Genomic DNA, 18335 nt, shown 5'->3' on the forward strand with positions numbered 1-18335 from the left:
GGATTCAGTGGATTGTGAATATGAAAATACTGTTGGTAAACATAATTTAAACCAATACAGATGGTTTCTAGGAAGTTGTTTCATTTACAGCATCTTTAACTTTTAGTGATAATACAAGCTGCTCATTGACACTTTTGATCCTTCACATGAATTCAGCTTGGCGTTTTACAGTATTTATTCTTCTCTTTGGTCAGATTGATCCCCTGTTGAAACTCTAGAGAGCATCAGTTGAGTTACTGTGCCTTAATTTGATCATAGTATTATGAAGGGATTGGAGCATGGGAGGGTTGTTTTCTTCTTTAACTGATCTTGCCTAAATCGTGTAGTATTTGGAAGTAAGAATACTGATTAATGTAACACAATTTTATTTTTAATATACATTTTAGAGGACAAAACTGACCTTGAGAACAGTGTGATGCAGAAGAAAATTAAAATCCCCAAACTCTCTCTCAATCACATAGAAGAAGCTGGGGAGGTTACAGATTATGGGGAAGAAGATGTGGAGCTTAGACACAGTAAGGTACTGAAGTTTTACCTTTTTTTTTAATTCTTATTTCTTTTTTTACTATTATTATTTTTCCTGACTTTTCTTTATATTTTTTCCTTTTTTCTCTTTTTTTTTTTTTCTTTATATTTTATCTTTGAAGTGCTTGGGGTATATACAGACGCTATAGCTTAAAAATTCCAGGCCTGCTTTTAATCCCCTTAAAACATTGTGTTTGCTGAAATTGGGTCAAATTGGGAGCTGGGGGCAGGAATACAGGTTTTCAGAACCTGCTGTATGTGCAATCAAACATTTTTCTGTGTATACCATCTGCACAGTGTAATTGCTCTTCCACTTTGGCCCAGAATGCCTTAAAAGTCACCAGTTACATGAATGTCGAGCAGCTGCTGTCGGTGGCACTTGTGACCTATTGCATGCTGCTTGTTTGGAACTGGAAGGGGTGTGCTGAGGGTTCCTAACTACAGCAGTAGTGAGAAGAACAACTGACAGGACTGCATCCCTCCATTATAAGTGCCAGTTGTCTTTTTAGGTCCAGATGCCAGAAACCCACTATGTAAATGCATTTATTTCTTGATATCAGATGATTTCTTTAAAAGTCTGCCAACCTTCATAATAAAATACTGCTCTGTGGCTTCATGTGTTTTGCAGCTGTAGGAATGATGCTAGTACATTTCTTTATGGTGGGACAGCATTTATTTTTTTTAATTTTCTTTTAGAATATGCATGGGACAGGTATAACGTCAAATAGTCTCATTTTCTGCTACATTACTTATGGATATTGTGGCATGGGAATTGATAGTGTCAGCTTCTTATCTCTAACCTATGAGCTACATTTGCTTTCCTTTCACTTGCTTGGAAGTTCAAATGCTTCTCCCGTATTTGGCCAATAAAACTTGGTGACTTTTACCCCTACTGTCATGTTTTAATGCCCTATCCAGACCCCAGAAAAGAAGTGTGCTTTAATTTGTAGCGTTTGGAACTGAAGGTAAATTTATGCTGAGAGTTCAAAGGACATGAAGCCTCTGCAATGCAGTACTAATATAGAAGGAATCGGCTGATGAGGGAGATGAGGTGGCTGATAAATTTCTGTGTCCAACTTCTGTCTTTTCAGTTCCTTTTCAGTGCTTGCTGATTGCATTAACTCAGTCACTTGCATCAGGCAGTTGGGTGAATGTGCTAGAGGAGTAGTAAGAGAAGGTTTTGTCTCCTAAAGGGTGGGAAGGACAAGCCCTCTGCTCGCAAAACAGCAGTATGCCACTTTCATCTCTGTCATTACAGGTGACAAACATAGCTCATAGTTGGTTCTTTCCCTTGTTTATCAGAAAGTCAGTTGCTGTCAGAAATCTAAATGTTAGGGGTAAACTTTAAAGCAAAAGAGATCCAGAGCCACTTTTTTTTTGAGAATTTTGTTATCTTTATATAGGGAATCAAGTGACCTATATATACACTGAGCTTGCAGGTGTTACACAAATGCAGGAAAAAAGGCCTTTAACTGCCTCAGAAGTTTATATATTCAGCATCTAGCTGAATTACATGTGTGTGATAGTTATGATGTGTATCCACAAGAATCTGTTAGGCAAAACATTTTTTGCAGGCAGACTTTGTCTTGCTTTTTTTGGAAAACAAGAATATTAACAGTTCCCAAGTCTGAAGAATTTGGATTTTATTGCATCTTACTGCTCTCCTAATTGATTTATTTTTTTATTGTCACACGCAGAGACAAGATGGGAGGAAACAAAGTGAAGGAACACACAAAAGCATTGAAGCAGTTGTTGCTCGCCTTGAAAAACAAAATGGGATGAGTCTCAGTAATACTTCCAGCCCTGAGGAGGCTTTTATGGAGTCTTCAGAAGGCATGAACAATATGGACGATGCTGTAGTTCCTCGGATCCTGTATGAAGAATTGCTTAGGAGTTACCAACAGCAACAAGAAGAAATGAGACACATTCAACAGGAGCTTGAGAGAACTCGGAGACAGCTTGTGCAACAGGCAAAGAAGCTAAAGGAGTATGGGGCACTCGTGTCAGAAATGAAAGAGCTCAGAGACTTGAACAGGAGACTCCAGGATGTACTGCTTCTAAGACTAGGTAGTGGTAAGTGCTGGACTTAAATGGGACTAGTTTTAATGAATTTTGCAAGTGTGATCAGTAGTAACGGAAACATATTTGAAGAATAGCAGTTGTTAAACTGGACATTGAATGTTAAAAGGGTTTTTCTGCTGTGGCTGTATAATATGTGTTGAATTTGTATGCTATGTACGTCTGGGTTTTTCTTTAATGATAGTAGAGGTCTTTGTTGGTATGGTTGAATCAGAGTTCCATTTTAAGCAGCTGTATTTTAAAGAGTCGCTGACCTTCCAGTATATGCTGAAAAAGATAATAAAACGTTATCTGCAAAATACACCAATATGTTCCAGTTTAAAAAGAAGAAAAAAAAGAGAAGAAAGAAAAGGCACTGGAATGAATATTTGGGCTAAAACAATTCTTTTCAGTTAGGGAGTCTGTTTATTGTTATGTAAGAGACTGTGTTACCTTCCATTTTCTGCCCGCTCTTCCCATTAGTAGCTCATTAGAATGTGATATATTCCTGACTTCTTAGCAGTGGCTTTAAACAGCCGTGCTATCTGAAAAATAATGGATTGTTACAGAAACATTAAAATAACTTTTCCTGTTAGTGTCCCGTTCATCAGCACTTGTTACAAAATGCAGGTTTGTGTAATTTGGATTTAACTTTTAAATATCTTGAGTCAATTGCTCATTTGTTTTGGTTTATAACAATTATTTAACCATTATGTTGGAATAAATGGGAAAAAAAGACAAAATAAAAAGTTCATCTTTTCATTGAAGATGGTACCCTTGGAATACCTTCAGATATTTTACTAATATATATTTACTTGCTATTAGAATGTGGTACTGCTGTGTTCAAGATTTGCTCGGTGACTGAAACTTGGTTAAAATTTGTGCATATGAACTTAGCATGCTTTTTCTTACGTCTGCCTTTGTGTATCTGGAAACTTAATTTTTGCATGTAAGTTGGGTACTGGCTCTTCTAGTTGACTCGAATGAGTGCATGTGATTTGCATGTGGGTCTGAGTTACGTTCATGTACCAGCCTGAACCTGGGAGAGCATGTGCTGTGCTGTAGCATGTGTTAAGGTGTGCCTGCAGGTTTGGAGCCAGGTTCTTGAAGTAGCGTCTGATATTCAGACTGGGTGTCTGATTGTGAATGCTCATTATTGTTACACTGTGCATAATTAAAATGTCATTGCTTATTATAAACATTCTAGTTTAAGTTTTAAAATAAAACTGAAGAGGCAAGGGTTCCACAGGCTGAAAAACACAATGTGGTTGGCAGTAGATTCCACTGAGCTTTCTAAAATTTTCCTTGGATGGAAGGATGTTTCTTCATCTGCAAGTAGCTGGAATTTATGTGAATGGAGCACCAGCCAGATGTTAGTAGGCAATGGGGCTGAACAGTGAATACCAATTTAGTTGGTAAACTTGACAGCAGTTTGAGTAGTGAGACCATCAATGAAACGAAGACAGCTTCTGAATTCTGTCTCATTCCTTTCACTTTAAGAAAGGATATATTGTTTTATTGTTTTTACTTGTGTTGAGTCAAGAAAGCTTAGAAGAAAAGAAAGAGAAAAAGGAAAGACAAGAAAACCCACCCAGATAACCTTGGAAAAGATGCTGAATCTTCTCTAAATACTGGGCTTGAATTTCCTTTGTATTTCCTCTGTATCCTTCTAGCACCTGATTTACAACTGAAAATAGTTCTTGATTACACTGAAGACAAGTTGTTTTAATCACTTATCTGGACAAATATGAATTTTAGGTAACTTTGAAAAAAATCCCATGTTGTTATTATTTGTATGGAACTTTTCATGGATGACAAAGGTAGAATTTGGGCCTATGGGCTGTGTCCTTCACAGGGTGTGTTACCTGAGACTCAAATCTATTAACCGCTGATGACTCTGGCCTTTCCTTGTAGCTTTATTAACAGTAGAGAGAAACAACCAGATTTTAGAAAGATGAGTACAAAACTTAGGAATGATTAGAAAGGAAGATGTCTTCAGCACATTATAAATTAGAGTCTGATGATGGTATGAAAATGTGCTACTTTTAATCAAGAAATAGATATGTAAAGACTTCTTTAGTCTTTACTTTCCCATCTTATAAATGAGTTATGTTTGGGTGTGTGAGTAATCTCTGAAAGTTGTTCAGAAAACAGATTAAATCCCAAATTCATCTTCGGTTGTTGCAGCAATCTCTTAAACCCAGAGTTTCAAATTACATGTAATTTATGTTCTGCTCCGCTTCTAGCAGGCTGGACTTAATGCAAACTAATTGCATTTCTGTTTCACCTTGGAGACTTCTGATTTCTTTGCATGAGATGACAGCTGTTTTGTGCTGATGAATTGCAGCTGTGGGAAATGCGTGCCTGTTGCCATTTTAAACTTGCAGATCAGCTATAGAACAGCCTCTTGAGCTAACATTCAGTCAAGTATTCAGTCTCCTAATATGCCATCAACATGTTGATTTCAGTGAGAAGCTGGAAGTCAATGTATTCTACTTGAGACATAGGCCTTCATCTCTGCTACTAAACTTGAGCCAGCCTTGTGGGAAGAGTGAGGTTCTTAATCTTACACATGGTGACACCGAATTGCTCTTTGTTTTAAAAGTGCCTTGAAAGCACATGCAGCAGATGACAGTAGTAAAATAGGTACTGATCTATGTGGATATAATGAAGCTTCTTTATGATTTTGATACGCTGTTGGCCAACAGATTCTCTTCCTGGAGGAGGCAGGCATTTGACCAAGGCTCTAGGGACCAAAGCAGTGGGGAAACGTTATGACGGTCGTTAAACTGCTTACAGAATCCCTCAGCTGAGCTCCCAGAAAAATGTGTACGTCAAAAGCCACTTTTCCCTTTCCTGCTTTGGGATTAGATTCCCAATTCTTTTCTTGCAAAAGAAAAATTTCAGTAACTTAAAAAAAAATAATTGTCTCCAGGGTAAGATCTGTGCAGTTTGCTATGGTTGTACATAGCCAGAAGTAGTGAAGTTTTATCAGGGATAATGTTTGGGTGTCGTTTGTTCCCATGATAGACTTCATTTTCATGTTGTATTGTTAAGATGTAGTGTTGCTCCAGAGTCAGGCAATATATTAATTTTCATTCATCAACATTCATTCATAGAGTCATAGAATGGTTTGAGGTGGAAAGGACCTTAAGATCATCTAGTTCCAGCCCCCCTGCCATGGGCAGGGATGCCTCACACTAGGCTCTGTCACCCAATGCTCTGTCCAATTCATCAACATGCACATAGCCCCTCAAGTGGTTATTCTTAATCCGGTTTAATTTCAGTGATCCAGTTTATGGTGTTTTGGGACTGCCATCAGGATAGGGAGTACAAATGCCATTTGTGTCTCACCACATGTAAGGAATTACTATTATTCAGCTTTTCTAGAGTTAACTTTTTTGATGTAACGGAAATCCAAGGTTTCTATCAAGTGTGAGTACTTGAAGTACCATATATATAATGTTGCCACTTCTCAGACTCCTGTTTTTGTTCAAATTCTGGTAGACCATGTGGAAAACAGCTTGCTGCTTACAAATGTATGTCAACCACTTTATCAGTTAATTTATTTTAGCTTATTTACTGTTTTTTTTGAGTAGCATGTAGCCTAAGATGCTTTTTTAGGAAAAGAGGTGATGAAGGAAAGTCTTCTGCCTCTTCATCCTGCATTTGAAGTTGCTGGCCCCTCAGAGATTGTGGGAACTTTACAGTCGGAAGGAGAAAAAATTTGAAATAAAACATTTGTTTCCTTTTTGCATTCTGGAGAATTGTCTTTATTTTTATTTTTTTATGATCCTTACTATATCACTGTTAAGTTTTTAGATAGTGGCATATATTTTTGTATGTCTCATCATCTTTAAAGTGAGATGCACAGCATGAGACCTACAGAGAGAGGGAACTTCTAAAGTGTGATGTATGGTAAATTGGGCATGCAAATTCCCATTAGCAGTGAGGCATTAATGCAGGTTGCATATCTAATTCACAACATGCAGGGTGGAAAATGCTGTCCTCAGTAGTTGGTGAAAGTAGCTGTGAAGACTACCTAGTTAGATTGCTCTTTGGGAAGAAAAAAATCTGTTGGCGACTTCGAAGCAAGCAGTAAAGCATGAATTGCGGCGGAGGTTTTCCTGACTTCTTAGAGCTATGGTTATTGTGGACTTCAGCTGTTTTTCTTGGGGAACTCTGGAAACCAAATCCCAGCTGTGTCAATATATGAGTATAAACAAATCAGACTTCTAAATAGCAACTAGTAAAAGCGTATAAACTGAGATCAACGTTTCCTTCTTGGAAGAAGGTGGTTGTACTTAGCTGTCTTCTTCGAGGTGACTTTCAAAGTGTAAGAAAACTCAAACTAGCGCTTGGCTAAAGAATATTTTCTTCAAGTAACAACTAAAAGATCTCTTCCTAAGTTCACACTGGCAGTTACATCACTGCATCTGCTTGTTCAGGTGTGCCCGCACCAAGATGTGTGTGGGCTTTAGGTGGTTTAATCAGTCCAGGTCTTTCCTCTAGTCTGAATCAGTTTAGTAGTCTCAAGTTTAGGAAGTTCAGTTTGTCTCAGCAGTACCATTGTGTATGTGTGATAGTAGACATGCTTATTAAGATTACTATTAAATTGTAATGCCAATGGGTGTGTATTTTGTGATTTCTCTACTTGTGCAATGCTTGCATTGCATATGACTCTTAAGATACTCTTTTTTGGTGGCACTGCTGTATAAGGTTGTCTGAGTTGCCAAGACAACTTTTACTTGTTGCTGAGTGTCAAGTGGCAGTCAGCTGAGAACATTTAGCCAGCTATGTAGGTGTAGAAATAATCTATAGGGTAAATGTCAAGTGCTGACAGTGGAGGAAATGTTGATATTGCTGTATAATAATCTCTACATGAAACTGCACAAAGTAGGAGGAATGAATGCTTTGCTTGTTCCAGGTACAGGAACTGTTTAAGATACGTGACTGAAGACATGAGTTCTGGTGCCAGCTTGACTTGCAGAGTTAGATCAATTCAGGGCTTGGTCTGTGTGCACAAACACTGAGGAGGGATGCTGAACCGTGACAGTGACCTGCTTACTGAATTCTTATTTGTTGAAAGGTGTCAAGGTTGGGCTACAGAGTGCTGCAATGCTCTCAGCACCAACCAGGTACGATATAGTTCTTACAGTCAGGTGAGCTTATCCTTAAAGTGCTTGCAAGTGTCTGATTACCATGGTGCCATGGGTCTAAGCTGGCAGCCTTGCTGTTAACAAACCACCATCCCTGCATGGAACTTCAGTGACTGCTGGAGCTTCTCATGATCATAGAGACAGACATCAAGAGAAATGATAGGCTTGGGACCATAGCCTGTTCCTAGACTTCTGGTGTAACCACTGCAATGAATGGAATGATGAAATCCAGATCGCAAGATATTTCATTTTCTTCTTCTTTTTAGAAACACTTTATAAACTTAATTTGAAAAGTTGATGACTGACAAAATAATTATCCTGCTTTGAAGCCTCAAATACATGCTTAGTAGTGTTCTGTTGTTTAATCTGTGCTTAAGTTTTGTTTATTACAATGTGTTGGATTGGTCGGACAATCAGAATTCTAATTTATGTGTTTTTTTTTTCACCTTGGATACTCCCTGTGCATGATACTTTAGCTAAGTAGCCTGTTTCCTTTGTAGCATTTCTGTAGATCATCACTTTTTAATATACCTCTGTTATATCTAAACAGATTTCAAATTTCTATCAAATTTCTGGTTCTACATGGATAACTTGTGTAATTAGCACAGTAAATTATGCAGGTTTCTATGCAACTATATAGTAATTCTTATTTCAAGAACTACTATTGTTGCTTTTGGTTTATAATTTCAGTCTCATTTTAGCATAATTTCCGTAGTGTGCACTGAAGCAATCTTACCCATATTTGTAATTGTCTGTATGCTTTAAAAATAAAATTAAACATTTAAATTAAAATTAAACATTTTGATGTTTATAAAGCAGAGTTACTTATCCTGCTTTTATTGATTGGTGTTCAGAAGTAAGATTTTGGTTTAGACTCTTTCTGACTTTAAAATGAACATGACTAACATGCAATTTTATGCTAACCCTGGGTGATGAAGTGATTGATTTCATGTTCTCTGGGATAGCAGACAGCTCTCTTTTCTTAACTGTCTAGGACCTGCCATTGAGCTTGAAAAAGTAAAACCAGAGCCAATTGAGCCTGAACCCGAGGTACAGAAGACCTTCAGTGAGGAAGCAAACACATCAACGTACTATCCTGCCCCTGTTCCAGTAATGGACAAGTATATTCTCGAGAATGGAAAGGTATTTTAAATTAAATATAGCATGATTAATTTGTAAATGTCCAACAGGTGATTTCCTTGTGGAATTATGATCTCAGGTGTTTTGCACAGTAGCAGCTTATACAGACTTCCTCAGTTGTCATAAAGGTGTGCTATTATGCTGAGGAGAATGATGAAATTACATAAGCATGAACAGCACAGAACATTATCCTCAGTGATGAGAACATTGAATGCTGGATAACACAAAGAATATGATATTAAATATACATGCTGCACAAGCAAATTGGCATAGTCTTCAGTTGGTGACATAAATAAATCCACCAAATACAGTCCAAAGTCAGTAGCCCACATTATAAAGTTACATTAGTCTGTTTAACAGAAATACTTTTGCCTGAAAGGTCCTTAATGTTTTAATGTGCTGTAGTCAAAATGCAGAGATGCCTTCATGTTTTGCTTGAATTTGAGTCCAGTAGGTAATTATGAACCCTGGAATGAAAATGGGCTCCTTTCAGTCTGGTAGGAGCATTGCCACTGAATTGAGCCTAATGTAATGCAACTTTCCAGTAACTTATATAAAGTTGGTAAAATACCATGTAGCTATAGTTTGCCAGCACCAAACTGATAGCTCTTCAAACTTCAGCATGTTTAACACATTGTCTGCTCATCTACCTGCTTTTATAATTGTTGCCATTACCACTAAATCAGCATCACATTTCTTTTACAAAACCATGTCCTTCAGAATTGCCTATGCAGATCCTGTTTCTTAGGATTTATATGCATTTGGTACCATAACCTGAGAACCTTGAAGGAAGAAGTGTCCATTTCAGCCTTGTCATACAGCAGATTTACTGATGAAATAGCATGAAATACTACTTTTTCAGATTTGTGTTAAGAGATTGACTGCGTAAGTGTCTGTCATTCTTGAAGATGAATTTAACGTAATTGTTGGGGACAAGATGTATGTGAGAAATAGTATAATCGTGACAGGTTGACAGGTATTTGGTTCAGATAGCTTTTCTCACCTAATGTATTTAACATGTCATTTGCTTGTATATTTTGTGCATATCTGTGCAATGAAAACTTAGAATATATTGCTGTGAGAGTTTGGTTTACCTCCTTTTTTTTCGCTTAAGGTCTGTGGGATAGGGCACGTCCTTTAGTATTTGTATGCAGCTTTTCTTGATCATTATTTCATCTGCCACCTTCTTGGCACTTCCATTGCTGAAGTTTTCTCTGTCTTTACAGATAATAATATCTTTAACTTTCTTTTTGTAATTTTATTTTTTCTTTAAATTTGCTTATTTACTGGGGCTTCAGTCAGCTCAGATGCCAGAAATGTGAACTAATAATGTGTTTTGAGTGATGGGGAGGGGGTGGGGTGTCTCAGTTTTCCTTATTTATGCCTTTTTTTCATTATTGCTTTATTGACATGCACCACTGGAGTAGTTGAAATACGTTTTTAGAAATCTTGCCCTTTGTGGCATCTGATCTGATCTTAGTAGGATTCTTTCAAAGCAGATAAATCTCTCCCCTCCAGAGGGAGAATAGAGTTACTGAAAAAGAGCCTATGGCATTCATTTAAAGAAAAGAAAGATAAAAAAAGCCAACAAAAAAGATAGTTCATCTTCTGAGATACATTTTAGACATTTTAGATACGTTGTCCACATTAGCGCAGTTACAGGGGTGAGCGTTGCTTTGAATTTGCTGTTGTTTCTGTTGCATTGTGCTTGAAGGTTGATTCTGCAGTTGCTGAAATTGGTGGTAAAGTTCCCATTGATTTCATCAAGCCAAGGGTCTGGCCCAGGGGCAGCTCTTCCAGCAAGAAGGAAGGGGCTTCTGAATCTGGAGTACAGTAAGCTTCCCATAGCTTTGGGAGTAATAGGAAACAGTACTGAGTTACAGAGAGGTAAACTGAGACACTGACAGATTAAATTCCTTGCCATAACACTGCTAGAAATAGAAGGGAGACATAAGATTTCTCTGTCTGTGGCTGTCTGTCATGTAGTTGCCATTCCCATAGGTGTTTCATACCAGTGATGACTTTTTAAATAAATGAAGCATGTTCAAAGAAGAGATGATCTGTCTGAAACGTAAATAAAATACTTGCTGTAATTTGTTGTTTTCTTTTAAGTAATTTAAAGCTAACGAATAATGTAGTTGCTTAAGAGACTAAATCTTCAGTGAAGACAAGCCCTAATTTTAGCAGAGGGGAGTCAGATTTTTGATCAAATACAGCAGTCTCTACAACTACTGTGATACAGACGTGCTAATTTGGCATGTCACAACGTTCCTAATCTTAGTTATTTTCTAAGTAACTTATACTCATTTTTACAGATAACTTTTTCCAAGATCAAACCAGAAATAACTGAATTATAATTGTGATTGTTTTCTGAGCAGACTGCTCACTCTGATTGAAGTTGTATTATAAAATATGTAGAGAGCACCAAAAGAGTGTGATTATTATTTTTTTAAAGCACTTACAGAGAGGCTTAACAAAAGAGAAGGAAAGAAAAACAGGGATGTTCATATTGTGGTTTTTACAAGTTTTATTTCTGCCCGTTACAGAATCTAAATACCATGTGGACTTGTGAAAAGCTTCTTAGAATCCCTTTAGCTTAGAAAATTCTGCTGGAGAGGCAGCTTGCTTTATGGTTTTATACTCTAAGGAAGTTAGACTTCTCATTTGTTTCTTATAAAGTAGCTGGTAGCCAAAGCATTCATATTTTCCTATTTAAGTTTTTAAACAGCTAGTTGCTTTTAAAGGATGCAGTCGCACTAAAAAAATTTCTTCGGGTTATAGCCCTTATTAATTATTAAAGCAGGTTTCTGTTTAAAGGAGAAATGGTATCTGATTGAATACAGGCAGTAAAATTACGAGTATATAAAATTTTACAGTAGCTTTGTCTGATTTTCATTGCATTTAATGGGACTTCTGTGTTACTTTTCAGATCTGTATGGGTAGCAGGCACACTTTATGTAATGCCACATGAAGGGAATAAAACCACAAAAAACTAAGAGCAAAACAGTGAAGGCAAGCAGAGTCTTGTAATACAGTTTTGTCATAGAATTTGTTCACAGGATTTCATTTTTTTTGATCATGAGGAGGCAGTTTTTATTAAAAGGACCTCCATTTGATGAGATATTATGAAACCTGAATTTTACATAAAACAATCTAACTGATACATATTTTTTGTGTTTTGCACTTTTACAGATTATCTGAAAGTAAGTTCTGTTTTCTTCCTTTCCAGTGCAGTGAACTCATATCAGTAATTAGAATAGTTAGGTCATGCATTAGCTTGTTATGGATGATGAGCAAGCGTGGGCCCAACTGAATCAAGTTCATCAGCATGTGAACAAAACATTCTGTGTGCAGGGATAGTTCAGGTGATGGACTCCTGGATGCTCCAGGAATTAGGAGCATACATATACAAGGTATGAGGTATTCTCTGTTATTTCCCACAGAGGCAGCATTCATGTCCTTGTTGCACTCACGTCAGGCCCATGCTAATTACTGGTGGACTTCTTTTCCTTGCTGTTGCTTGATGGTGTCCTGTTTATCAGGACTAGAAGCTCAAACATACGTAATGGCAGCCTAAGGATGGTACTCAGGGTCTCATCCTGCATTCATCGCAAGTCTAGAGCAGTGGGAATCTTGGGGTAGAGAGATGGTATAGCTCTGTGGGAGTCAACCCAGCACAGTCAGTGCTGAGCAAGACAAATAAGCACAACTAGATTCAAGCAGCTTCCTTTTGGAGAGAGTACAATGGCTTCATACCGCATTTCCCATATTATCTTGCTTTACCACTTGAAAATCTAATGAAATATCTTTACTCCCCATTGTGTGAATAATGGAAAGTTTATGATGTTGCAGCAATGGATCATTGCCTTATCACAAAACGGTATTCACCTGGATAGACTGATTGCCTATTGTGTACAAACTTCATAATGGAATTGGAAGTTTTACAAAGCTTCCAGTCTCTCTTGGCTTATACTGAAACTGGGGCTCTTAAAATCCCTTTTCCCCTTCTAGCTACTTAAAACAATCAGGCCGAATTTTGCCCACAGATACAGGATATGACTTAGAAAGTATTTTCCTTTCTACTGTCTCCAAAAATACGCTGGGTAAAGACTGTTTCAACCAAAGGGAAAGTTTCATATCAAAGACAATGTTTCATCTTGTTCCTGAATTAGGCTGGTGCAACTGCTTGGTTTATGTGCTGTGCATACCTTTATAATACTGGATGTGTTTACTGTTTCCTTCTTCTATCTCTTCCTGACTATAGTCCTTCAGGAGATAGGTTATGGGGGGGAGGGGGGGGAAGTAAAAAGTAAGAAGAATTGAATACAAAAAGGAACTATATTATATAAGAGGTTGACTTTAACTCCCTAACCCACAAAGTTGGAGAAGTTTCAGAATCAGGCAAAATGGATTTGTTCAGCCCTAATTACTGTTATTATAGTACCTAATATTAATGTTCCTACAGCACTTGGATACTGTTGTGTGCTACATACCATAGATAAGTTGTTATTATTACTACCTTCTAGGTCCATCTTGGCAGTGGAATTTGGGTAGATGAGGAGAAATGGCACCAGCTGCAAGTAACACAAGGAGATTCAAAGTATACAAAAAATCTAGCGGTTATGATTTGGGGAACAGATGTTCTCAAGAACAGAAGTGTCACAGGAGTTGCAACCAAAAAAAAGAAAGATGCCGTTCCCAAGCCACCTCTCTCACCTCACAAATTAAGCATTGTCAGAGGTAGGTTATTTGAAAACTTTTGCTTCCTGCTTTGGAGTTTAACCATTAATCACTGAGTTGAAAGATGCTTCTTTTCAGCTCATATAAAATTAACTGATTACAAACTGTAATTCGGATTGCTATTGCGTTGTGAAGCGCATAGGTATACAGGAAAAGTAAAACACATTGCAATAGCTGTGCACAGTGCAGGCCTTCACAGCTGAAGAGTTGTACATTGACTTCAGTAAGATTCAAGAAGATCATCACTTTAAATCACTTGCAGGACAGGACTCTCAGCCTGGAGAACAACATGTTGTTCTGGAATTCATTTATAGCATAATGATTTTTTAAATGCATATATTCCTTTTAACAAGCCTGAGAGTAGCTTTACCACATTTTTTCAGCCAGAATATAACTAACTCTGGCATGAGGCACAGAAACCATTATAGCTGTGACTGTAGAAAATAGGCATACCTTCGAAGGCAAGAAAGAATAGTTTTGCCCTTTTCAGAGGAGAAAATGGAAATAGTAAAAATTAATTGTTGCACTTGAATTGAAATTTGAACAGGAAGTGTGAATCTGGTAGGAAAAATTGCAATGACAGTTTCAGTACGTGCAAGCCTGAGTCCACGTATGCAGTACTTTGAGAGAGAGAAGGCCTTCTCCTTTATTTAAAATGAATAGTGAATTTCAGTCCCCTTGTATCATCATGCTTGTGTTTTGCATTCATTTCTGTCTCTCTTGGTATTTCAGGCTTCTTTTTAAGGCAGAACAGAGCTGGTTCCTCATGGAATACATGCTGGAACTTGATTTCTAGGTTTTGCGTCCATACTAAATTGCAATTGGGCTGAAAAAAATCTCCCTATTTGATTGAGCTTCATTATTCTGCGTTTCCTGTTTTAAGTTGCTATGTGCTCTTAACTACAAACTTTTTAAGAGCTATTGTAAACTGCCTTGCAAGTACCACGTGTTGAAAATAAGAAACATGATTCCTCTTTGAGTGTATGCGTGTGTCTGTGTTGCATGGGGAAAAGTTGGAAACTGATCTTTGTCCTGTCATCTTTCTGAGTTTGTAAGAAATGAGTAAAAGACATGGTGGTTTTTTTTTTTACTAATTGCTTCGAGAATATATGTGGAAGTGCAAGCTGTTCATGCTGATTTTCCAGTTTTGGCCAGGACCTTTTCGTACAATTCTAACACATGAAGCAAGGTAATGATGTACTGGCCACATAAGGAATCCACACTGTAGCTATCGCTACCCTTGTCAGCTCCTAATGGGAAGGAGAATTGGTTACCCAGATGCACACTTACAAGCGCACAGTAAGAAGGAGTTATTTCTCCCTGGCCCACTGCAGGGAACTCTTTAGTTTTGCTGTCGGAGGCTGTTGCTCCTCAGTACCGCTGGCAGGATTGCTTATGTGAGAGTTTCTTCTACTTCAGTCAGGCCCACTCTCTATTGTTTGAGCCAGTTAAGTGATGGCTTTCTTCTAACTCCCCTTGTTTTGACTCCAGTGACTTTGGAAGTACATGGTGAGAGGTAGATGGGGCCCTTCCCTCTCTTCCATACCTTCACACTCGCCAGCATTTCAGCACTTCCCTATTTCCTCATTTTCCTATGTTTTCTGTCATACTTTTGCTTCCAACCCTGACCGCCGTTTGAATTCTAGTGTTCCACACCCTGGTTTTCCCATGTTCCTCCTTCCAGTGTTTTTTCCATCTTGTCTTTGATTCTCTGTTTGTTAGACTCAGGCCTGTACAGTCTTCTCTTGAACCAGTTTTACTGCATGGCCAGTGTTTTAGGTGGCAGCAGGCAGACTTCCTGTATCAGTGGTGCTAAGTGGCACATAACCATGATTATCCACGTTGTTATGTCTTTTTCGTTTGCGTCAGTGTTAGCCCGCCTTGCCCCATCATGCCAGCAGTGTTTCCTGGAAAGCTGGAAGTGATCAAATAATTTGTTGTGGAGAAGAAAACAAAACAAATGAGTATCAAGTGGACAGACAGTGAAATGTGAGGAAGTTAGAGTTTATGTAGCCAATGAATGGGTCGGGCAGGGCAGAAAGAAGTAAAGCTCCTTGTTAGTCTTGAGGTCTGCTTGAATCTTTGATCCAGTCAGAAGGAGTATCTCTATGTTTCTGTAAAGCTAAAAAAGCAGCAGAACCCCCAAATCGCTCTTTAGAGCCCCTAAGCCAGCATCCTTCTGTGAGTACTAAACTACTATTTCTGTGGTCCTTCATAGAGATGGAAGAGGAGAAACTGATGATCATGGATCTGTCTGGGTCAGATGACTTTAAGATTCACAGCCGATGAATGATTTCTGTCAAGCGATTCCTTGCTTGACATTGTGGCTAAGCTAGTAACATAGCCTGTCTTTTACTGGAAGTTCACCTTACTAGGTGTATCTGCTGCAACCTGGAGTATTCCTGTAGTGCAGGCTTGTGTCCTACAAATGCCCTGGGTTTCTTCAGGTTCTCGGTGATGTGCCTCCTCTTAGGTGGTATATTTCAAATCATAGTTTACTGGTGATTAGCATTTCAGCTGTCAGGCTGCATGTCGATTAATGTTATTTCTTTTATATTCAGTAGCTCTTACAACATGAAATTGACATTGGTTTAGATGTTCTCATCATTCTGTGGACAGACTAACTTATTTAAAATAGGTTTTTGAACAACAGCATTAGCTCTTAATGTGTCTGATATCTCTAGCTTCTTAAAAAAACCTACTGTGTGGTATGTAATAAAGGAATTATAAGAAGTATGATGCATGAGCACTGTTATAAACCTTATTAATGCAAAATAACCTTTTATAAAACTTCTGAGAGGTTTCTAAATGAACTACAAAGCTTGCATAGTACTTAATTTTCATAACTTTTTAATATGACTCTTTAGAAACGTTGTAAACCATGTTAATTAAGCGTTAATCTCTGTGGCTTTCTGTATGTGAAGCAATAGACGGCTACTGGAATAGATTACTAGGCAAAGCAAAGCAGAGTTTGTTTGACCAATCTGGGAAGCCTGCATGACAAAAAACTGTCGTTCTGGTTATGAAAACCAGAAAATAAAAAAAAACAAACCTGTGTGACACTAAAGAGTTGGGTTTATTGCACCATGTCTGATTTCAGTAGCTTCTGCAGGATTCTGGCACTCAGCTACCGACTCTGTGAAGCAGAATTGTGTCGACTTTCATTGCTGTCGTTGCTTGTGCAGTTATTACTGTTGCTTGCTTTTTGTACTCCAGTTAAGTGTACTGTGCAAATGTTCAAGAAGATGTTTCTCACCCTGAATAATCTACTAATAAAAGCAAAATATGCCCAGGATGGGGCATCTGGTAAAGATACAGACATCAGTGTAATTTGAACAGATTTTAAGAATAACATAACTCAGTTAATGTCTTCTCCTACTGGTTACTGCTGCTCTTCCTAACCATTATTATTTACTTAACTGTCCTGAAGGTGTGAAGGTAGGAGTGACTCACAGGAAACTGTAGGTAACAACAGTTCTGGTGACACCATTCACCTGGGAAACGATTCTAAATCTGCTGTGGAGCTGTGGACAAATAAAATGTTAGGCATACAGGACAGACTGTAAAAGCCTTGATTTAGCCTTGCTTCTCTATAGAAAACCTATTAATGTAGTCACAGCATAACTGGAAATTGGCTATGCCAAAGATTCAAGCCTGGTGGAAAATCTTGACCTTGACAAGATAGCCAATGAATCAAGGAAAGCTTCTGTTGTCTTGCAACAGTTATACACAGTGCTTACTCAGTGCTGTCTAGTTAGCCCAAAGCAGGGCTATATTCTTCTCTAAAAATATCCTAATGGCTCATTTCTTTCTTTTTTTTTTTTTTCTCCCCAGAATGTTTATATGATAGAATAGCACAAGAAACTGTGGATGAAACTGAAATTGCACAGAGACTCTCCAAAGTCAACAAGTACATCTGTGAAAAAATAATGGATATCAACAAGTCATGTAAAAATGAAGAAAGGAGGGAAAGTGCAAAGTACAATTTGCAATAAATTTTGGATTTTTAATAAAATCTTAGTGTTTTACTTAAGTGTTGGGTTTTTTTATTTGTGTGGCATTTCTGCAGATGAGAGAAGCTGACGTGAAGCGTTACTCTCCTATAATCTGAATCATTTTTTGAACGCTTCTGTCAAAAGCCTTTCTATGGTGCAACCTACTTTTAAATAATGTAAGATACATTGTAAGTCTACTGCCAGTGAAACTGAATTTTCAAAGGTTTTTGCAATGAGTTGTAGTATGCTAACTGCACTTCTGTATATAGGTTGTAATTCTGCAAACACCAACCCATTTTGCCTACAATTTGTTTTACTGGAGTCAGTGCATCTAGGCTACAGTAAACATCGGCTAAGATGGAAGAACTGTACAGAATCTACTTTGCTATTGAAAAGGGGGTTATTGTATTTTACAAAGTGTTTTTTCTGAACTGAAATTTGAATCGCTTGTTTTTATAAATCTTTGTTTTGCTCTCTAACAATATATTTGGTCAAAAACACATGAAGAATGCTTCTTTTTCACTTACTATCTTCTAAATAGATCACCATTGCCATCACAGTTTAACAACAAAGAACCCAAAGCTGTAAAATCGACATTTAATTAAAAAACTAAATAAATCTAACAGCAGTTCTTTTTCAGGAGTGAAGGCACTTTTCAGATTTCTGGTTATGGTACAAAGCTCTTCAGTATGTCCATATTACTGTTCTTGAAACACTA

General features: G+C 37.7%; 1 protein-coding gene across 9 annotated transcripts in view; it reads left to right on the forward strand.

Annotated features, from left to right (window-relative positions):
* Positions 1-18335, forward strand: part of BEND5 (BEN domain containing 5) — a 952584-nt gene that overhangs the window by 585550 nt on the left and 348699 nt on the right. For 4 of the 9 annotated variants that reach the window (XM_057401790.1, XM_057401791.1, XM_057401793.1 and 1 more), the window contains 5 exons: positions 387-520; positions 2223-2598; positions 8737-8885; positions 13409-13622; positions 17457-17650. The exons of 2 other annotated variants lie outside the window; for them this stretch is intronic. In XM_057401790.1, coding sequence (XP_057257773.1) covers positions 387-520; positions 2223-2598; positions 8737-8885; positions 13409-13622; positions 17457-17617 — 1034 coding nt within the window. In that variant the 3' untranslated portion in view covers positions 17618-17650. Of the gene's footprint in view, positions 1-386; positions 521-2222; positions 2599-8736; positions 8886-13408; positions 13623-17456; positions 17651-18335 lie in introns of those variants that run through there. 3 more of the 9 variants (XM_057401792.1, XM_057401796.1, XM_057401799.1) reach the window with 3 other exon arrangements.

This window comes from Pezoporus wallicus, unplaced genomic scaffold (assembly GCF_028554395.1).
Source record: "Pezoporus wallicus isolate ANWC-B61680 ecotype Strahan unplaced genomic scaffold, APGP_CSIRO_Pwel_v1 contig_1035, whole genome shotgun sequence".
Lineage (NCBI taxonomy): Eukaryota > Metazoa > Chordata > Aves > Psittaciformes > Psittacidae > Pezoporus > Pezoporus wallicus.